Source organism: Monodon monoceros, unplaced genomic scaffold, assembly GCF_005190385.1.
Source record: "Monodon monoceros isolate NGI ecotype Baffin Bay Population unplaced genomic scaffold, NGI_Narwhal_1 Super_Scaffold_2, whole genome shotgun sequence".
Classification (NCBI taxonomy): domain Eukaryota; kingdom Metazoa; phylum Chordata; class Mammalia; order Artiodactyla; family Monodontidae; genus Monodon; species Monodon monoceros.
The window spans coordinates 56,258,311-56,281,776 of record NW_021703776.1 but is presented as its reverse complement, the minus strand read 5'-3'; the positions used below and the strand labels follow the sequence as shown (position 1 = coordinate 56,281,776).

The window sequence follows — 23,466 nt, the reverse complement described above, 5'->3', positions numbered from 1 at the left end:
GCAGCTGAGAGGCATGTAAATACAAGCTGCTCGTTTGCAAGAAGCTTCCAGATTTGCAATATGATTGCTATGGAAACCACATAATGAAAACCTTATAACCATCTGTATGGTTTGATGGATTTTATTGCATAGCTGAGCTGTTTTTGTTTACTGTTATTAAAATGTTGAATGGAATATATTAACCCACACATATTGACTATTTGAGGTATTAATTAGTATCATATAATGACATCATGCCTCAACCCCCAAATAAAATATGTTTAACAATAAACCTAAATAAAACAACATCTGTATGTTTCTAATATATTGTGAAGGTGATTATTGCCTAGAATTTTGGTCACTTGTCCTTATATATTTTTTGAATGATGTGGAGAGGTTTGCTCTGTTAGTAAATGAATATAGTAGTAGGATTTATTTTCATGATTTTGGAATCCGTTTGTTCACTTAGTATTTATTGAACATCTCCCTTGTACCAGAGTCTATTCAAGATTCAGGTTGAGTTCTTTTCTTCCTAAGATTAAAAAAACACACACCAGATTTGATTTTGTTGTCTTTTATATGGAAGCTGTTTGTACTGTTAGCCCAAGATAAAATGGGTTGTTTTACTGTTAAGAAAAATTGATATTTGAAACACAGAAGGCTTTGACCTAAAGATAGAAGTTCTAGGTTTGCAAAGGAGAAAGGAAGTGTTTTTAATGAGCATCTTATCCTCTAAAATACTTCTTATTAAGCATCTCACATGGATTTCAATTTGGATACTTCACAGTAAATATTTTTAATATCATTCTGATAGTTTAAGAATACATTGTGCATATAATAGGTACTTAAATTTTAATAAAATAATAAATTCTTAGTAATAAATTCTAAATTCATTGACAACTTTGCCAAGAATGGAGTTTTTCCCACTTAATTCTTGTAATTATTATTATTATTTTTTTGCGGTACGTGGGCCTCTCACTGTTGTGGCCTCTCCCGTTGCGGAGCACAGGCTCTGGACGCGCAGGCCCAGCGGCCATGGCTCACGGGCCCAGCCGCTCCGCGGCGTGTGGGATCTTCCCGGACCGGGGCACGAACCCATGTCCCCTGCATCGGCAGGCGGACTCTCAACCACTGCGCCACCAGGGAAGCCCCTCTTGTAATTATTAATAGTTTTTATGATATCTTGACACTGACTTTGGGTGGTGAGAGTAAATCCCATAGTGTCTTCTTAAGAGCCAGGAATAGTGCTTTCTGTATTAATGTGGTTAAAGCTTTTGACTTCAGGACAAGTGCCCTTAACTATTTTTGAATTTACTTCTTACTATTGAATTTGTGACCAAATTGGAAGAGAGGGAGTGCTGGGGAAAGAGAAAGTATGAAAAGTAAAGAAAGCTCTCTCCTTCACCTCAAAAGAAATTAATGATTTGTAAAACGAGTAGCTTGGACTAATGATGGTAAATGTCCCTAATACCTTTAAAATCTGTATGAAAACACCCTATTGATCCATTTATGATAACTAGTCCTTGAGGTTTAACATAAGTGAGATAATTGTTGAAGAGGAAAGAGACAGCATTTAGTATTAGACTTTTTATTAGGTCTTCTATGTATTCTTTACTATTTGACTGAACTATATTAAATCGCCAATATTATGTTTAACTTAATGTGTGTAAAGTGCCAATGATTTCCAGCTGTTCCTTATATTGGAGCTTTCATTCTTTTGTTTGAATTGAGTTACAAAAATTTGAAACAGTTATAATTATCTTGTAAGTACAGTAACTCTCAAGCTTGATTTAAATGCTGGTTTTTATTAATCACCACTTTAAAATTTGCATGAGACTTCTAAATTTACACCTGCATTCTTGACCTGTCTACCAAGCTTTCCAGTTGCCCCTGGACATTTCCTCTGGGTTGCCCCACCAGTATATTAAATCTCCCATATCAGAAACACAACCCCTTGAGTAGCTTATCTTGGCTATTATCTTTTTAGTAATGATGTTCCCATTTCTCAGTTAACTAAGATCAAAACCTGAGTCATCCTTGGTTGCTCATTCTTTTCCCGTAGCCCTCCACATCCAGTCAGGCAGAGTTTGTCTATTCTAGTTCCTTTCCCTCTCATAACCATCTCTGTTCCATTCCCTCTGCCCCTTCAGTTCAGGACTGACTTCCCCTTTAGGTAGACTAGGAGTGGTCTCTCTCCCCACACCCCTCATCTAGGCTGTCTGGGACAATGGGATGTGAAAGCCATTCCTCAAGCAGTTTCAGTCCTGCTCTTTCTCGCCTCAGAAATTTTGGGGGACTCTTATTCCTCACCAAACATGTAAAAGTCTGAAGTCTACAGCAGGATGTTCACGGCTCTTCAACAGTTTGCCCAAATGACTAGCATTATCTCCCATCCTGCTCTTATTCTACAAGAACAGCCCCCGCCTTTATTATTATTATTTTTTTGATAAAAATGGACCATTTTTTAAGTCTTTATTGAATTCATTACAATATTGCTTCTGGTTTTTTTCTATGTTTTGGTTTTTTGGCTGTGAGGCATGTGGGATCTTAGCTCTCTGACCAGGGATTGAACCAGCACCCCCTGCATTGGAAGGCGAAGTTTTAACCACTGGACCACCAGGGAAGTCCCAAGAGAACCACATTCTTTAGCCAAAATGAATATGCTCATGCCTTGTTCTTTTGTTCATGCCTTCCCTTGTCTGGAAATTTCCTCCTTCCCATCTCTCCTTATTCAGATTCTCTCCATCCCTCAGAGCCTTTATGGTATTGCCCCAGATGGGTGGTTTCTCCTCTGCACTCCTTCAGTACCTTGTACCTCACAGGTCAGGTTTTATGCCCCTTATCCCACTTTCCTTTAGGTTCTGTCTTCTGTCCCCTCTAGGCTGTAACTTCCTGAAGGCAGAAGCTTCCTACTACCCTTGCCTTTCTGGTAGAACCTCTCTCTCTTACAGGTAGTTAATGCTCAATGAAGATTCATGAGTTGAATTATTTAATAGTCATAATGACTGTATTTGTTTCTTTTGCATATTTTTCTTTAAAGTTTTTGATTTTCTTGGAATTACGATTCTTTTTGATCCCAGTTTTTTCTTGACATGCCATTTTGTTCGTATGTCCTGCCTTAAATATTTCTAAATTGTATATTAATCCTTAGGTGGGGCAAATGGTCATGTAGTAAGTATTTCTTTGATGTAAAAGGATTAACTAGCCTATTGACTCTGTTTAAAAACCCTTCTTATTTAATCTCATCATTTTTCTTCCCATAACTTGGGAAAGGAGTGCGATGGGAGAGTGTAGAAATAGCATGAAGATATATATGAACATATGCAGGATAAAGAACATGGATTTTGTAATCATAAACCTAAGTTTGAATAGCAAACATTGGAAGTTTCTTTATCTTTTTGAGTCTCAGTTTATTTCTCTGTAAAATGAGGATTTAAAATGGTTTACCTATGAAGTCTTAACATCTGCTGTATTGTATGACACATAGTAGTTCCTCAGTGCAATGTGGGGGGTCTTACCTTGAAGGGTGAGGATGCTTCTAGTATCTTCCTGTGATGATCAATTGAGAAAACATGAAGTATCTGATGCTCAGTAAATGACTTCTAGGTTAACTGTATTTTCTATCACACATTTTCTCTTTGCTCTGCTGTTGTTTCAGGGACCATGATTTTATCTGTGGTACTCATGCCACAGTATAATGTGGTCAATCCGTATAATGCCGGGTGTCATCTTACTGCATTTTTAGGGCTTTTCGGGATTTAAGGTTATTCCAGATGAGTTTCTGTGAATATTTAAAACAAAATACGTGAAATGTTAGTACATACCTTAAATTTTATCAAGCCAACTGGTCAAGTTGCTATTTGGAAATAGCTAGAGGTTTCTTTGTTCAGCTTTAGATTATTGAAAAGGGGATGTGAATGTTGAGTGGTTTCATTCTTTGAAAAGGAATATTTATGTGTTATACACTTTTAGTTTTGCTCTTAAGATGGGGTGAGTACTGTGTCTTTCTCCCTGAGGAAAGCCTTCAGTGTCCCATTTATGTTGTTTATTTACAGAAGAGGAAGAGAATGGAGCTCCGCTGAAAGTGGAGGGGCAAAGGAAGATGAGTCAGGACAGTGTTCACCACACCACAGGTAATGAGTTGTGCAGCTTTCTGGGAAAGCTTATATTGGTTTTGTTCACTTTCCTTTTCGTCACTTTCTTACTGCTCTAAAGATGTGTCCTCAGCTCCCCGAGGTTGTCTCCTTGGGTCTGGACCTCTTATGGCTGATAAGCTTCTTAGACCCATTTAGGATGCATGAAAACCACTTGAGAAGGATTTATAAAGTAAGCCAATTTATACAAGGTATTCCTTTCTGAATTACTTTGTAACGACTCAATTAGCTTTCATTTCTGCGCAAAGGAGATTTAGTTGCATAAATTAGCTTATCATCATTGAGGAAGTGTCACTGCTAAAGGACAGTTTATAGATACAACATGCAGTTGCTGTCAAACCTATAAGAATGTAATATAGACATCTGTGTATACTTTGTGCTTGAGCAGAACAGACTTCTGCCATTCAGAGACTAACAGGGGACAACCAGTTGCCCAGGGGACTGGCAATGTAGACATCTCTGAAAAGGTCAACTTGACACAGGCTCTGACAATCGACCCACAGCTCTGTCTTCTTTGATAAAAATCAGATAAACTTAAGACCGCTAATTGATCTGCAGCCTGTTTAAATGTTGGCCATGCATGTCTTCATTGCATATGATTAACACAGAAAGCAAATGAATTGGGCAAGAAATGCCAGAGTCCAGTGACAGCAGCTTAAAAATGGGAAAAGGACAGTGGTGGCCTGGAAGGCTAGGAAGGATATTCCCCTTATCCCTCTCCACTTGGCACGTGGCCCCAGGTACTAATTATGACTAAGACTGGAAAAATAATTGCACGTGCTGTGTACGGAATCACATGATAAAGACAACTTCTCTTGCTTCTTGTTATTTCCAAATAGCAGGAGATAAACCGTATCTGTAGTGCAAGCATGAGGTTAGTTTTGATAAACCAGCAATTATTTTACACAGAAAGAAGAGAAGGACTGCCTTCTTATCAGGACTTTACACCTCTTCATAGCCACATGTCAGCTGGGGCAAGGTCTGCCATATCATCCCATGTTCTGCAAAGAGCTATAGTTGGGGGTCACCTCCCCTCTCTGATATGTCCATACATCACTCTTTCAAGCTGTCAGGGGCAGGGTGGTCAAGCAGTGTGTGTTCAGGAAGTAGGCTTCCCGAGTCCTTCCTACTGTGGCATGTAGAAAGGAAACAGAGGCCTGATTTCCGGACCTGGACAGGAAAGCAGGAGCAGGTTGCTGCAAAAGGTTTGGGTTTGCTTTTTTCAGAAGGGAAGTGAGGAACAAGTCATTAGATGCAACTATAAACACCAAGGCTGAGCAAAGCCTTGAGGACAATGTTCACTGGCAGTTTTAAGTACATACGTTTTGTTATTATCATAAAGCTTCTGCCAAAAGCATGTCGTTTTCTTTTTTTTTTAATTTCTGTGCAGGTATAGAAGGTGGACACATACAAATCTTCTTTCCACAAATATGAGTGTTTTGGCCTAAAACAATTGTGTTTTTCCAAAACCCTTTTAAAGTAACTATCTCCCAAATTTTTGCCTTTGAGGGAAGGAAGAACAAATCAGTTTTTCCTCAAAGGAATGCAATAAGGGGATCTACCTTTTCATGCAATTGCTATAAAGCACTGCAATAATTCTTATCTTTAGTGACGTGAAGTTCTTTTCAAGCAACAGTTTTAATGCTTTTGCATACCAGTGACCTTTGCTCTCCCCAGGCTGTCAAAGATGTAACATTAGAAGTTTGTTTGCTGTGCAGGGCAGTGAGTTGACAAGGGTATTACTGTCTCGCTGAGTTTCACATGATGTGAACTTCTAACCTTACTCAAGAATGCTATATTTTTCACGTTGACTGATTTTACTAAAGGAAAAATTCTTTTTTCAGACTACTCTAATGTAAAATATATAAGCAGAAACAAAATTAAGCATGTATTTCTTACAAGTTATTTCATGTTTAAGCTTACGTAGCTTGCATATAAAAAATAAAGATTCCATTTGATTTTCTTGAACATTATACAATATGCTTACGTTCCTAAAATAGTTTTTACACCTATAACATTACCCAAGGAGAGATTCTCCATTATCTTATTATTGTGTTTTACCCATTGTCATCATGTTTTAAAAATCTTTTCATTTTTGCAGAAGTCAATATCTCCAATGTTTAGCTTGTACTTTCATAACAATTCTGTTTTTCTTGCTCAGTGATCTGTTTTTGCATGTTTAACTTACAAGAACAAATACATTGTTTAAATCTTTCACAAGCCAGCTAATTTAGAATGTTATTTTCTTTGTTTCTTTACCTTCTTTTTTAACCATATATGCTTCTTAGGACAAGAAACATAATGAGATGATTTTTTTTGATAATTTTGAAAACATGGATCACGGTGTGGATAGAATAGGAAAATTAATTCATATAATAAAGACAACTAAACCGATTTAATTTGTATTCAGAATGTAAGCTTATTGGTGGTTTATGACATTATGCTCCATCCCATTTTTTTGTTGTTGTTGTTTTTAAAAAACACATCTCACAGGGATTATTTTTTCAGTGTATAAATGAACAGTGTTAACTTCTGTGAACCCACAGTGCTTCCAAGGATATCGATGCATATTTTTTTGTGTATGTTTAGACACACTTAAAATTTAGAAAAGTAAACCAGAGGAGCTTACTGCTCTCTGAGGAACAAGATAATTCTTAATTTTTATGTCTGGAATTCATTTTAAGAATTTTGACATTACTTTCCGAAGGAGACTAAGGCTAATGAACATAGACTGCCAGGTTTTCTCCCCCGTTGTGATTCTTCTACATCAGGGGTCTCTAACTCCCGGGGCCGCGGACCGGTACCGGTCCGCAGCTTGTTAGGAACCGGGCCGCACAGCAGGAGGTGAGCGGTGGGCGAGCGAGCGAAGCTTCATGTGCCCCTCCCCATCGCTCGCGTTACTGCCTGAACCATTCCCACGATCCCCCCCACCCCGCGCTCCACCAACCCCCGTCCGTGGAAAAATTGTCCTCCATGAAACCGGTCCCTGGTGCCAAAAAGGTTGGGGACCGCTGTTCTACATCATAACTAATATTGCATGGTGAAATAGAATAGTCAATTTGTGTGTACAGGTAGGTAGCCATGTGACATAAACAACTTACTGTTCTTTAACAGGGCTCACATATGGGACACAGGAATGAGGTTGGTCTTTGGGTAACATCATCATCAAGACTGCAGAAAGCACAGTAGAAAATGCATCTTGTTCCCAGGACTGCCAGATCACTAGCTCTGTTGACTTTTTACAGCAGTGAGATTTAATGAAATGCCCATGATGCACATCTAGGGAGAGATGCATCTTGCACACGGTTGGGGTCTCTCTTCCCCTCCTGTGCTCCTGTAACTCCCATTAGTGTTAATGGGAGTTTCACTAAGCGCATCGAGGGGAGGAGAGACCCCCAAAGTGATATGGATTATGTGTTAGAAATCACCATACACTTTCCTCTTCCTTGTTCCCTCTCCCCTGCGTTTGAAAATCTACTGAGTGAAAAACTATTGTGAGAGAATCTGAAAAAGAAAAGAGTAAGCAGTAGGCTGAACAGCTACAGAACCCACTGGGATGCTTCAGCTAAGCCAAAACTTCTCTAGTTTTTAACCCAGGTTTTCTTTCTTCAGCCTTTTAGGATCACGCCTAAGGCTGAGCAGCATGGGGAACACACAGGAGCCTCGACTGGGGAAACCAGCTATTTAGATCCTTTTACCTCCTGGCCAGTGACTATGGGGGAGGGCCTTGCGTGTGAAATGATGTCATCCTCTCTTTGCTCTAATTCCTTGACTTTTAAACTGACACTGACGGACTGCATGGGGCACAACATTTGACCCAGTTAGCAGTTGATTTAATCTGACTAGAATGTTTCAACTTCTAAATCCCTATTTGTCTAAATAAGTGGTTTTTAAAGGAAATCATTCACTTCATTATTAAGTAATTTTTTTCTTAGAAAAATTTGACAATGTTTGGAGAAATCTGTCCAGCCAGAGTGCCCTCTAGTGTCCATTCATAGAATTTCCATAATATATGCTTTGAGGGGAAAATGTAATGAAGGGTGGCCACAAGCATTGTTAGTTCTTGGTTGGATTCCCAGGCTTGTGTACATCCCTGCTAGCTTCTGTGATGAGTGTTCAAATGCTACAGTGGAAAAGTCAATAAGGTGTCTGTCTCTCTGTCTCCCTCCCTCCTTCTATCCTTCCTTTCCCCCGTCCCCCCTCTTTTTTTGAGTTCTTAGAAAACAAGCGGAAAAACTTTAGTAGGAGGATTGTCCTTGTTTATTTTCTTAAAAGTATAATGGAAAAGTCGCGTCTTCTTAAATAGTCAGACTCCATATTATTCAGATTTTCTTTTTGGCTTTAAAAAAATGTTTCAGATACTAAAGAGAATTTTTTAAATTTCTAATAAACCTAACACTTTGAGTAAATCACAAGCTATGTGTAATAAGATGAACGCCCTCCTGACACGCTAATGTGACCGGTTGTGTTAGACTTGCCAAGGAGCCTGCTGTTTGAGAGCCATATAACAAAACTAAGATGACAACCCTGATCCAGCATGTGTCTCCACAGTTATCCCCTCAGAATTCAAAGATGACATTCCAATGATGGAAGTTGTCAGCACGTGTATGTTCTGCCTGGTTAGTGAATACAGGGACATCTTATTGATATTGCTTGCATTCTTTTTGCATTAACTCATCAAAACTCAATTATCATGAAATTAAAAACAGGAAACAGTTCTCAGTGTAACAAAAGCAGCCAGTGTATTTAACTCTGTGCTGTGTTTCAGGCGACCCACATTGTATAAGTGACAAAGCATTTATTACCCGGTTTATTGTGGTATTATAGAGCGGAGAGCGCTAAATAATCAATCAGTTAATGGTCTGTATGGCAGTTTGAACACATCACATCCATTGTGCTTATGCTGTTAGAAGGATGAGCTGATAACTGCAGTGTATGTTGCATGTTTATTCAGAGCCTAATGTCCTAAACTAGGGCTGACAGAAATCTTGGAAAATGCAGCTTTAGCACTGGCAGTTTCAAAGTTGCTAAAATATTTTAGAAATAACTTTGAGAGGCTTTGGGTACAAAAGTCCCTAAAGATAAGAGCTGAAATTATCCTTTAGATTACTTTCATTTTATTCTCTTCCTTTAACCAGCTTTATGTTTTGAAAAAGTTTAAATTTAGGGACTTCCCTGGCGGTCCATGGGTTAAGACTTCGCCTTCCAATGCAGGGGGTGCAGGTTTGATCCCTGGTCCGGGGAGCTAAGATCCCACATGCCTCGTGACCAGAAAAACAAAACATAAAAAAAGCAGAAGCAATATTGTAACAAATTCAATAAAGACTATAAAAATGATCCATATCAAAAATATATATATATGCCATTGATGCTTTTTTTTTTTTTTAAGTTTAAATTTCAAAAAGTTTTTTTGTTACCTCGTTTGGTTATATTTGTACCTTAGCTCCTTTATTATTATTATTTTTATGATGTGTCCTAAATTCTGTACGGTGCTTATTTCACAACGTGTTTATCACATCACATGGATATTGCTCATTATACAGGGAGGCTGACTCATCTTCAAAACAGGTTGCAAGTGGGCTTAGGTTTGTTATAGAAAATAAGTGGTAAGTAACTTAGGTGCTGGTTTGAAGAAACATGTTGCAATTACAAGTTTTAGGTAAAAACAAGAAAAGGAGAGAGGAAAGAAAAGACATTCAAAATTAGATCTTTTTGAAAATGGTCCTTAATTAGATGACAGCAAGAAGTAGGATTCTTGTGTGGATGTTATAAAGTGTTCTTTGAATGAGGACAGAATTTTTTTCGACTGTTTTTTGGTGGTTTGGAGTGGCCCTTTAATTGCTATTTGTTCATTTTTAAGTGAGGGCCCATTACATGAAAGCTCTAACTCTTTTCTCTTTCTTCTTCCTAGGAGATAAAAGCACCGATTATGCTAATTTTTACCAGGGTTTGTGGGACTGCACAGGAGCTCTTTCTGATGAATTGTCATTTAAACGTGGTGATGTGATTTACATTCTTAGCAAGGTAAGCAGATACCCCAAAATGACAACTGTAAAGCATGAATACGAAGCTGCATTTTTATGCATTTGGATCTACAACACTAGGGGAAAAATGCCAATTGGAATTCTTCTAGGTCCTTGTTAACAATTGGGAGTTCACAATAATTATTTTGTCAAGTGAAATATAATCAAATTTTAAACACAATCAGATAACAGGATTCAACTTAACAGTGTGTTTACCTATCACTTCAGCCTTTGGCTCACATCCACACACTGCCTTCTCCAGAAACAATATACTTATGTGAAAGTTAACATTGTAAGGTATTAGGTTATTTATTATGTTTTTCTTTCCTCTTCCTTTTTATTCTTCTGTGTGCTTATTCTGATTTTGTCTGCCATTCACTACTGGTAACACTGTGTTTATAGAACAAGTTTTTCATCTTTATGTAAATACATCGGGTGTTCCGGCAATTTAAAAGCAATACTTTTCTATTCAGACAGGTTTAGGTATTTTTTTTTAAGTTTAACATAATTGTATTTGTAAACATAATAGCAAAGTATATTGCTATGAACTCATCCTTAGATATACAAAATCATTGTTTCTGCCTCTTAAGATACTGGATTATTCAAAATGCTTCTGGCCTTAAATCTAAAAGTCAAGATTCTTAATTGATTATACTTCTAATGACATGCATGAGCTCCTTTAACTTTCATATTTTAACTTTGCCTACTGTAATATGGGCGTTAAAAAATATCTCCCTCAGTCTACTTCATGAGGCCACATTAGAAACAAATGATGTATGGAGACTATTTAAGTATAAGTAAAGAAATGTTACATAAATCATAAGTCTAGGAGTTTAATGTGCTTTGTTGATTAGAGAGATATTTTGGAAAGATTATGACTTATTCAGAAAGATGATATGACTTATTAGATACAGAAGAGTATTTGGAAATAAGGTCACTTAATTGAATTTAAACACTAGTTGACTGGTACATAAAATCATATACAGAAAATCATAGAACATTGGAGTGAGAGATCTTAGGGCTCATCTGTCTATCCTTGGTTTTACAGATAAGGGAATTTGGGTCAAGAAAGTGCCAGAGCCAGTACTTAACAAGGTGTTTTGACTCCCAGATCAGAGCTTTCTGCTCTATTTTTTTCTTATGCCTGTATCTATCTTCCTTCCTTTTTCCCTCTCTTCTTCCCCCCTCCCCCTTCTTTCCTTACTTGTATTTAATTTGTAACTGTCGTAAAGTGCCTAAAATGTGCAGGGGCCCATTCTAGGCACCAGGAATCCAAAAAAAGAGAGAGATAAGCCCTTGTAGATTGGAGGAAAATAGTAAGTAAATACAGCCAACTGTGATCATTGCTGGTTGAGGTGCCCAAATAAGACTTGTCCCTTATTTCTCAGTCCTCTGCTCGCTAGTGTATTTTTTTTTTTTTTTTTTTTTTTAGAAAGATACTTTCAGTTCTTGGAAGCTATAGATAGCCATATCACAACTCTTGGATTAAGCCTGTTACAGAGCATTCAATAGTCCTGTGTTAAAATGACAGCTTTTTGAGTCAGTTACTTAATATAGAAAACAAACTGATTAGTTTCAGTTCTTGAAAAGAAACTTTCTTGGAATCATTCCTCAAATTTACTTAGCTCACAGTTTCTTTCACCAGTTTAGCTGCATAAAATTAAATTGTGTGTAAAATTGCATATAAAATTAAAAGGTTGATTAGCTTCCACTTGGAACTTCAGACTATAGGGATAAATGGCATGTAGCCAGTATGTTTGTATGGTAAAATATGAAACTTACGAAGCCCATGTGGGTTTGTTCTTGAAACCTTCTTTATGAATCAAGTTGTCTTTGTTTTTTTGTTTTTTTGTTTTTTTCAAGTTGTCTTTGTTGCTGAAAGCCTCAGAGTACCAGCCTCTGGGACAGGCTGTGGTGCAAGCAGCGTTCCCATAGGCTTGTCTTATTTCTGCCATTGCCTCAGAAAATCATTTTCTGTAAATATGAAATTGAAAGTACAATCATAGGTGTGTATCATATTTCTAGGATTCTGGGGGAAGTCATTCCTTTTCTCCGAAACCTGTTTTGTGGTGACTGTAATTTTATATGTGAAGCCTGTTGTGGAGCTAAGGGTGGTAATCCACCTCATAGGAAGAATATACTCCTATCTAAAATGTCTAAATGCTGTTATTTGGGTATGGGCTGCCTGAAAATACTTCCTTTATCAACCTTTCACAAGGTTTAAATTTCCACCGGCAGCATTTCATGAGAGGCCTTCTAGAGATGGGCATTTTATCTGGAGCTCATTTTGGTTTTTAAAAGAAGAGAGAAGGCTTTGTTAGCACATTATCACCATTGGCTGGATGAGTAAATACCCATATTTACCCAGCTGCGGACCTAGTAGAATCAACCAGGCTGATCTTAGTGAGGGTGAAAGAAAGACAGTTTTCTCTTGATGGAATTTGGACAAATTCTGGGCCGTTGATGAGCATCTTGGCTATTTGTTGTCAGGTTGCTTTGGGAGTCAGCATATATTTATGAAGACTCTTACTTCCCCCCTTGGCTTTGGGTGAGTTCAGATAGGAACCTCTGGTGATTCTTTAATTTTATATTTGCTTGGTCTTACAGTTTTTATAAAAATGTTGGCAAACATAGATCATAATTTAATATCATACATTTATTTAATATGTGAATGATGACAGCAGTTTGAATGATGAGTATCATTATAAATTCAGAACTCAAGGCCCTTAGAAGAAGAGAGCAAAGAATTGCTCAAAAGGACTTGTTTCTAGATCAAGGCAGAGCTGATGCTATGTATTGATTGTTTTTTTTTAAGTGCAATAAATATAGAAATCACTAGCTTTGTTATATGCCTAGAAATTTGTTTAATCTTTCTCAGAGTTATATTTAGATTCCATGGTGATGGAATGAAAATTTACCGTTTAAATTTATTTTTTACACCATCTAGTGGCTCAGAATGAGTGGTGCAGGTAATTGCAGCTAATGTGCACAATCAAAATGATGTCATAAATCCAACTTTAAATTTAGCTATGGGTTATTACTTTCCTATCTCATGTCAATGAAGTATAAGCATTAATCATGAAAATTCTTTTCATCATTCTGAATTAAATGTAAAAATTGTATACTTAAGGAAAAATGCATTTTAAGGAGTCTAACAGTATTTATAGAGACATAAAAAATGTGTACTTAGTAAAAAAAAAAATTAGTGCCACAACTTTTCTAATAAAAAATGCCATTTAAAAGATTTCAAAGAAACACAACTTGCTTTTTATAATTAACTGATCTATAGTTTGCAGTATTTAATTATTGTTGATTTGAGTTACCTTCTAGAAGCTTGTTAGTTCTGAAAATAATCTTTTAAAAAAAGGCAACACAAGATAGTTTAAGAAGAGATACATTCTTTTCAATATAAATAAACCTTTAGACAAATCAAGAAATAAAATGGCACGTACTATAATAAAGAATATTTTAATTTTGTAAATATAATGACAAAAAGATTTAGCTAGTTTGATGATTAGGCTCTCTGTATTAAAATTCACTATAGAAATATAGTTTGATTTTAAAATTCAGTCTTTTTTTTCTATTTTTGCAAGGAAGCCTTGATAGGGTGTCAGCTGTGCTCAGTCTGCCTGGGGGTGATTTATTTATTTTAAGCTTCTTTTGAGTTATACAGATCTTAGCTTTTCTTTCTTTCTTTACTTTTTTCTTTTCTTTTTTTTTTTTTTAGTGAAAATCAAATGTTACAATAAAGAAGTAAGAGAAGGCAGCTACCCTGCCCTTCCCCTTCCCTTTTTAACATTTTCCAATTAGCAGCTGCCATGTGACCCCTGGCTGAGCTAGCCCCTCCTTCAAAGTGTCTGGCATTTTCTTAGTTTTAACCTTTGAACCTTACTAATAATAAATCTAAATACTACTTGCCTAAAAATGCAAGCCTGTAACTTTTTGCTTACAGGTCTTTTCATATAACATTGCTGCTGTTTTTTTATGTGTTAAAACATTTTATATACTTCAGTAGTTCAGTGGAGATTTAGAAATTCCGCCCCCCCACCCAAAGATGGAAGGTATTTATAGGAATGGATGAAAGTGAAATATGTGATTTTTTTTTTTTAAGCAAGGTACAATTACCTTTTTTTTTTTTTAATTTCTTTTTGGCTGCGTTGGGTCGTCATTGCCGCACAGGGACTTTCTCTAGTTGTGGACAGCAGGAGCTACTCTTCATTGTGGTGCACGGGCTTCTCATTGCAGGGGCTTCTCTTGTGGCGGAGCATGGGCTCTAGGCGTGCGGGCTTCAGTAGTTGTGGCATGCAGGCTCAGTAGTTGTGGCACGTGGGCTCTAGAGCACAGGCTCAGTAGCTGTGGTGCATGGGCTTAGTTGCTCCATGGCATGTGGGATCTTCCCGGACCAGGGCTCGAACCTGAGTCCCCTGCATTGACAGGCGGATTCTTAACCACTGCGCCACCAGGGAGGTCTCCAGGAATATGTGATTTTTATGACCGCTGCCTTGTTAGTGAAGTTATTATGAAACACAAGGCCTACTTTCAGATTTATTTGATGGGGGCAATTCGTATTTGAGATTGCAAATCTTTTGTTTTTATTTATTTATTTATATTTTTAGGAATCAGGTTGTTTAAAATCATGCTAAATTCTTTTACTGGTTTGCATTTCAATTTTATTACCACCTTAAACGTGGACACAATATCATAGTTAATAGTATTGTCCTAGAACCGTGTTTATGGAGTTTTATAATTTTCATGGCAGGATCCAGGTTATATAGCTACAGGCATATTATAGTCCCACATAGCTCTTTGGCTATTTTATTCTATTCGCTGCTCTGGATTTACATTGTCTATTAGTTTATCTCTCAATCTGTACTCACCAGTAAATCGCTAACCACATTCCTATTCTTACTTTTAAGGCAATAAATTATTTTTAGAGACTTAATGACAGAAGAGCTATGCTTCAGCAGGAAAGAGGCATGCTGCTTGTCTGCTATTAACAGAAAAATAAGAGAGTTAAGAATCCTGGAATATTTCATCTAGTCTAGGACACATGTGACTTGGGCTTTGCAGCTTTTTGAGACATTTTTTATTAAGTCAAAAACAGGAAATGGGGGTTGACAGTGTTCACTAATATACAGTAAAAGGGCATTTTTTTAGTGTGTGTTGTTTGGAGTTTCAAGCATTGCTTCCCTTTGTAGCTGTGACTTTTTCCAGTGATTGGTGAAATGTAACTGTCACTGATCATTTGCTTCTCATTGTGAAAATGTAAAGATTCTGTTACTAAGGCTTTTTTGGCTTCAGACTTACCAGAAAAACAAATAAAATGAAAGTCTTGCTGAGCTCTACTGGCAGAGGGAAATACAGAGTTCCTTTTTAGCTCTCTTAGTTTTTCCTTTGTGACCATCTGACCCCATGTGCCACATATAGCAAAACCACCTGCTGAAGAGTAACCAGGACACCTCAATATAGGACATACCTTGATGATACTATGCTAGTTCCCTAAATGTTATCACATCTTGTAGTCTTTTGGGAAGAAGGAGGAGTGTTTGTACTTGTCACTGCGGTTGTTTGGGTCTGACGGCATTTAGTTTCTGTGCTAAATTTCCACGGTGAAGCATAGTGGGCAGACCTATGCTATGCTTATAACCTCTCCCTGGTGGTGATAAGCAGTGTATGGAAACAGCATTACGTCAGAAGATGTTCTCATTCCACTCATGGGACTCCTCTTGTTACCTAGTTGCAAAAACCATGCTCTAGTACTTCCCGATTTTCTCTTACATAAACTGGAGGGAGCATTCCAGGAAAATGTTGACAGATGAAAGGGGAAGGTGCCTGCAGGAGACAGGCTGTCAGGCTGAGGCCCTGCAGTGGCTTGAGAAGTAAAGGAGAAACCAGAAGGCAGTGTCAGAGAGGCAAGTTACACAGAGGTGGCAGTGGAGGGGCTGCTATGGCTGCAGAGCCTACATGGTTTAATTCTGCATGGAGTAAGCAAAGGTTTTCCAGGAGCAAACCAAAACAACCTTAAAGAAAAGCACCATGTTGGTAAGTAAAAAAAAAAAAAATCTTAAATTGAAAAATCCATGATTTTTTTATGCCCTTCTGCTCTCCCCCCACCCCACCCCCCAAAAAATCAAGAGCTCCCTCAATGTATATATGGCACATTCTCACTCTTTTGAGGTGTCTCCTTTCTTATCTCTTTAAAGATCAGATTCCCTTTGGAACAGCCCGTAATAATCAGGTTGCCTTATAGTACACTCCAAAATGGTCTGTTTTTTTGTTGCCCTGGTATTTTGCTACACCAGTTAGTGGGAAGGCAGAGGGAGGGGATGAAAAAGTATTTATTGCATACCTACGGTATCTTGCTCTAGGTACTCATTGTGCTTTCATTCCTCTGATTCTTAAGGTAGCCCTACAGAGGATATGGTACTATCAGTATAATTTTGCAAGTAAGAAAACTGATGCTTAGTAAGCTTATTATGTACATCACCTGAGGATACCAGCTAGGAAGCACCTTCTCCTGGAATCAACGCAGATCTGACCCTAAAGGGTTTTCTCTTTCCATTTTGCTATACCTAAGTGGGCCATGACCAGGATTATTCGTTTCCCTGTCTCAATTCCTTGAGGTAGACACTGTGTCTTAAGTAGTTTTGAATCCCCAATATCTAACATTATGGCAGATAGATGTTTAATATATGTTTATGAAAATATAGTTAAAAATAAGAAATAATTAGGACTTCCCTGGTGGCGCAGTGGTTAGAATCCGCCTGCCCATGCAGGGGACATGGGTTTGAGCCCCGATCCGGGAAGATCCCACATGCCGTGGAGCAATTAATCCCGGCGCCACAGCTACTGAGCCTGCACTCTAGAGCCCATGTGCCACAACTACTGAGCCTGCGCTCTAGAGCCTGCAAGCCACAAGTACTGAGCCTGCGTGCTGCAACTACTAAAGCCCGCTAGCCTAGAGCCCACGCTCTGCAACAACCAGAGAAAGCCTGCGCGCAGTAAGGAAGACCCAACGCAGCCAAAAATAAATAAATAAATTTACATTAAAAAAAAAAAAAGGAAATAATCCTGAACTTCTTAAAGGAATTTAGAATGGTAGAATCGTAGAAGTAGGGGAACCTTAGTGCTAGCTCTTCACTTTATAGGTGAGAAGATCTTGAGGCTCCACATAATTGGGGAAAAATAAATAAAAGGCTAATGGAAAAAAGGACTGCCTCTGGAGACCTTAAAAGACAATGGGGTTTCTACGCTTGAACTTCCTGAGCTTCTTGGCAGCCACACTGAAAATGGGAGAGACAAGGAGCTAATAATTCTTTTTAATCATAAAGGAGGAAGCTTGGCTTTTCCCAGCACTGGCTACTTAAAAAAAAAAAAAAAAAACTCACGTGAATTTCTAGAATCTTCGCGGATTATCTGACCTCAACAACTTTATATAATAAGAACAGTGGCAGATATTACCCTCAACAACAAAAAATTTATAGTACATATAACAAGAGATTTCATATAGGTAATTCTGTGAGGGTCCAAATGTATAATAATTAGACTTCCTGATTTATGTTAAGTACGTAACTGGATTATTGTGGAGTCTCAAAGAGTGATATAAATGTAAAAGAAAAAAATCACCCCTAAAGAACTTGGGGATTGCCCGAGGTCACATACCTAGTTAGTAACAAGCTGGAGACCCTCAACCTTCTGAGAAAATAATCACAAGAGTAAGAAGCAGCAGCTGAAAAACTAGCAGATTTTCCCCTAGACCTGCCACACTGTTTCTGCCGTTGCAGGCTTCTGTCTTAACCTCTTCCGTACTTACAGTAAATTCAACTGAAGCCATTTCTTCGAAGAACTAGAATTATTTGGTCCCAGTTCTTCAGGGGACAGGTATCTTTCTTTCTGCAAGTGGAATTTAGGCTCTTTAGACAAGGTATGCTATACAGCGCATTGGAAAACGCGATGGGCCGCAGCCAGCCATGCCGAGGAACAGCACACTTCATATTGTGAAGCTAAACACACTTCAGAACAAATGTTTGTTTAGTCATTACTAAAATTCTTCAAGTATGTCCAATATACACACAGAAAATATATTCCTATTGGAAATTACCCTTCTTAAGAAAACATTTAGGAGGGTCATCTGGTGCATCATCCAAAATGAAGAAAAAGTATGTTTGTTTCATCATGAAGTACATATTTATTGAACATCTTTTACATATCCTGGAGTGTGGGGCATACAGTTTTGAGTGTAAGACATTGCCACGATCTCAGTAAGTTTCTACTTTATTTTAGTTGAACGGACAAAACTGAAGTACATAAACTCCACTGAGGAATAAATACTCAGCTTGAAATGGGAGATGTAAGTATGGATTAGATAACTCAGAGAGAAATTCGTGAAAGCTGGGTAACCTGAGTCGAGTCTTAGTTACTAGATAGGCTTTGGATGAGGGAGGGGAGATGCCCCTTGGGGAAGGAGTGCCACATACAGAGGCAGGAATGAGTGCAGCACAGAAGGTTGGGCTGTGGGACCAGAGCAGTGAGAGGAGTTTGTAGTTAAAGCATTGGGGGGCTAGTGTACATTCCTGAGCAGCCGAGTAAACTGACAAAGGCCGTTTCCGGGAAGTACAGAGAGGCAGAGTGGATGATGCAATGATCCAGGGTGAGGTGATGAAGGTCTGAACTAGAACAGTTAACAGTCATGTACTGGTTGGTGAAATACACTGAGTACCAAGGCCACCCACTACTGAGCATGATTTGATCTTTCTTTGCCTAACAATACCTAAGGATCATCAGTCTGCATACCAGTTTTTACTTAACACCATTGTAAATGGCGACTGTGTAGAAATTTGAATTAAATGTATCTTGACTCTGGAATATAAACTAAAATTTGTTACAGGAATTAAGTTCTTACTATCACCTTCCTTGCTCGTCTTTTGTCTCTCTCGCTTTAAAAATGGAGTGCACAGTGCACGGAGGAAAAAAATAGTAATTCTTTGAATTAGAGTAACTCAAAGTCACACTTGCGTAGTAAATTATAAAGTAGTGAGGTTGATTTCCATGAGATGCTAAGAGACTTAAGGTGGTAAAGCAGGTTCGTGATGGTGGTATTCAAACATCAGGGAGGATCTTAGAAATTGTTAGTGTCCATTTCCTCATTTAAGGAATGAGTTAGGAGACTAAGATTCAAGCAGTTAAAGTGTAGATAATAATAGTAAAAAACGAAGTTGTCAAGTACCTGTTGTGCATTTTAAGACAACTTTTGAAATGATGGATGTATAAGAAACGATTCTTACAAAGTTTCTAATTGGAGATAGTAAAAAGGAAGAGATTGAAGAGGTAGCCTTGAAGAAAGTATTTCCATATTTTAATAGTTATCTAGTTTTCATGCTACTACAATGTTTATGAACAATTTGAAAAATTGAAAATATCACAGTGAATAGTTGGAAAACAATGGTGAAGTCCACTGGTTCTGAAACTCAATGTAGTTTATATTTTGTGAATAAAATTACCTTTATTTCTGCACAAGGCTGGTATGTTTTGAAGTACAGATATACCTTTGGAGAAAGTAATATAGTCTTTTAACCTTTCTAACACCTGTTGCTTTCAAACAGATTGGTAACTACTTTCTGAAAGGGGTGGTACATCACAAAATCTTACTAATGTTTCAAGTTTCTGTTAAGGCAGCATTCTTTTACCATATGGTTTGTAGAAAGTGGATTAACATACTTGAGAAATGAGAATCGTGGTGCTGAAAAGGATTTAAGTAAATGTTGGCATCTTATTTAAGTGTAAAATAATACACTGGCAGAGAGAGAAGATTTAGTTAGTAAGTAAACCTAGACATACGTTTGCTATTGTGTTGGATAAAGTCTCTGTTTCACTTTATCAAAACTAGTCCTTTTTTTCCTGCCTTTTTACATAATCACTTTAATTTATTGCTTAATAATGATTCATTGAGGCCTAAAACTTTAACTATAAAATAAAACAAAAACTATTTTAATGATGTTAAAAATTGAAAACAGAGGAGTTAGACCACAACTGCTCAGTGCTGCTTTATGATTGTTTTCTCAAATTATTGGGCAAGTTCAGCTTTCTTGCTTCTTTAACTGCCTTGAAGCCATCCATTTTGCAGATACTAAATTTCTTTTGAGTACTATTTTTATACACTAAGCATCACTACACCTCTAGATCTTGATAGCATTGCTACGGGAGGAGAAAGAAGCTTTGTGTTAGTAATTACCTAACATTGTCAGAAGCTGACTGCAGGCCTCTCTCTAGTGATAACAGAATAACTGCATAATGTAGCTTTACAGCACATGATTAATAGAAAATAATTACACATCCTACAAAGGGATGCAATACTTCTTATAAATTGACTAGAATGGTTTCCTGTAGATTAAAGGACTCTTCATTATTTTATCAGTCCTCCTGAAGTACAGTCACTTGCCTATGTTAGCATTTCAGTTGACGTTAAGAGCCGAGTAGGGTGAAGAATACCAGATGGCAGACCTTCTTGTACCTGAGATCTCGTGTGCCATCAAGATGACACGATGCTTCCTAACCTTTCAGAGATTGAGATAGCAGCCTCATATGACTTTTGTCTCTTTAGTTTTTGTTTATTAACAAGATAAGGTGTGAGGGTTGTTTTTTTTTTTTAATGACCCACCCGTGACTTTTAGACCAATACTACAATGAGTATGTGGACAGCGAGACAACATTGTATGGATTGCATTATTTTCCGCTGTAAGTAATACATCATTCATAATCACATTTGTTTGGGGGCAGCAAACAGGGAAAGGCAATGGAAGGCAGATTTTCTTCCTCCAAAGGAAAGTGTGTATGCTATTGAATCTCCAGGCTGGAGTTTAGAATACCGTACTCCAAGATGCATCTTCATTCCAATTTATAGGCTGCAAATGGTTTAATTGGGATTCATGTTGCTCAGGAGGCTCATACAGAGGATAGTAATGATAAAAGTAAAAGCTTCTGTGTTTGCAGTCTTGCTGACATACTCTAATGGCTGCAGTGTAAATCCATAAATTTGCCTACTAGATTTTTACCTCACTATGTTTTATCTTACCTCTTAATTCCACACAGGAGTGCTATATGGAATTCTTTACGAATGTAAAGTAATAAGCATTCTGGTTTTTTATTTTTACTCTTTTCTGATTTAAACCTGTTATATTTTAGAGTACTTTTATGAGGTGTGTATTTCATACGCCTTTCAATTATTTTAAATTAATTTAGTGAAACATTTAAGATTATTTTAGCCTAAAACTTAATTTTTTCCTAGAATGTTACTTTTAAGGGATTTGTGTACAGCTGAATAAACTCCTCTGCTGTTTATTACTGTACTTTCTGTTTAATGAATCTTCTCAGTTGCCGTCATGCAAATTTCTCTTGTGTGAAGTATGTCACTGGTCCTTTGCTGAAGTGATTTGTTGGAAATCAGCTTCTTAAATTTGGATGTGAATGAGCTTTTTGAGAACAATAATATGCCCTTAATTTGGAGTGTAGATTATAATTTCAAAACAGAATATTATAAAGTAATATGAACCTTCTGGTTTGTAACTTGAATCTAAACATTGAAACCCAGATTGCAGGCTGTTCTCTGAAAGCAGGTTTGGGTCATAATATGCCCTCTCACTAAATGTATTCTGTTTTTCTAGACTTTGGGGGCCTAGTTCCTTTACTCTTTCCAAATAATCAGCTGAATAAAATCTTAGATGGGCATTGGATAAGAGCTTTCACACTTAGACTTACTTTGTTAAGTATCCATTTTGAAATCTTACATTGTGGGCCTTTGGCCTCTGCAAGGTGAAATACATTTGTTTTGTTAAGCATTAGGCTCTAATTGTATTCATTGCCTTAAAAAATTGAAAAGGGCGGTTTTATTAGGTACCTATTAGGATATAATGGTTACTAATCATAGCTTTCAGTAAGTTGGTATTTTCTTCTGACAAATATATTCTACATAGATTATAGTCATCTTCACTGAGTTCTGGGCATCAGACTCTTTTCGTTGCTTAGAGAATTTTGTCCACTAAGTTCACACTATCAGGAAACTTTTAAAATCTTGAGTCTACTGCCTCATAAGCCAGAGCTGTGCCCTCATTAGAATCAGGCCTTTCTCCACCACCCCCGTTTTCCTTCCATCTTATTCTTACGAAAAACTTAATTCTGATACATCCCATCGTTTAAAAAAGTACTTATAGATTTTAATCTTGTAATCTCTCTATTGATAGACTACATATCAATACACACCTGGGAATGTTGCTACATTTGTATGGAAAAATTGTATTATTTTCCTTTCTGATGGTCACTAGCATGGTTAGTCATCAATACAAATGTGAAATCTGTACTGGTATTAACATTCCCTCCCCACATGTAACTCGATATGCATATGCACTTTATCTGTGACTCAGATGTTGGAAATCATAGCCTATTGAATTACTTTGGGGATTGATTTTAAAAATTTATCTTATATGAAAAATTAAATTTGGGTCCTACAGTGCTTTTTCAGAGTATTGCTTTTGGGAGATATTATTCTTGAAACTTGTAATTCATTTTACTTTGTTTGTATCTCACTAAACATAAATAAATTTGAGATAAAAATACATTAGTCAGCCTGGCAGACAAATGAGACCGGGTACAGTGTTCACTATGCCTAGAGCAGTGGTGTGTCTGTCAGTGGAGCAAAGGGAAGAAAAGGAGGCACAGGGTTAGCTCACACTGCAAAATAAACTCAAAAGTGACTCATCAATCAGTCTTTTTTTACAGCTAGATTAATATTTTGCCTTTATAATTTGAGATACTTTTATTTCCTATTGATCTTCCCCCGTAAGGGTGAATCTAATACCGCCTTTAAATTCCTTCCATTCATCCTTTACCTAATGTAGTTTGTGATCAATCCAGAGGAACAATAAATGCCTTTGGGAAGCTTTTGAAAAGGAGCCCTTTTGTGAATTATTTTGGAAAGCCAGTTGGGGGAAGCATTAGTAGTGTTTCCTTGTTGTCTAATTTATCTGTTTAAAACGTCTATACTCATTTTTAGATTTTCCTAAGAAGGGGCATACCTCTACATCCTAAATCATTTTCGGTCATATGAGTTTAACTAGGAATTAAGTCGTTTATTGTGAAAAAAAAAAAAAGTCTATCCTTGCTAGATGAAAAGCTCCTTGAAGGCAAAGATAGTATCCTAAGGATCCTGGCTATGACCTCGGAGCCTCTAACACTGGTGTTTGCATATTAAAAGGTGTCCCCCAGGCTCTGTGTGTGTGTGTGTGTGTGTGTGTGTGTGTGTGTGTGTGTGTGTGTGT

At 37.4% G+C, this 23,466-nt stretch overlaps 1 protein-coding gene across 4 annotated transcripts in view; it reads left to right on the top strand.

Annotated features, from left to right (window-relative positions):
• The window catches only part of SKAP2 (src kinase associated phosphoprotein 2), a 170,861-nt gene that overhangs the window by 144,111 nt on the left and 3,284 nt on the right, over window positions 1–23,466 (top strand). For all 4 annotated transcript variants that reach the window (XM_029233503.1, XM_029233505.1, XM_029233504.1 and 1 more), the window contains 2 exons: window positions 4,035–4,112; window positions 10,045–10,157. In XM_029233503.1, coding sequence (XP_029089336.1) covers window positions 4,035–4,112; window positions 10,045–10,157 — 191 coding nt within the window. The remainder of the gene's footprint in view (window positions 1–4,034; window positions 4,113–10,044; window positions 10,158–23,466) is intronic.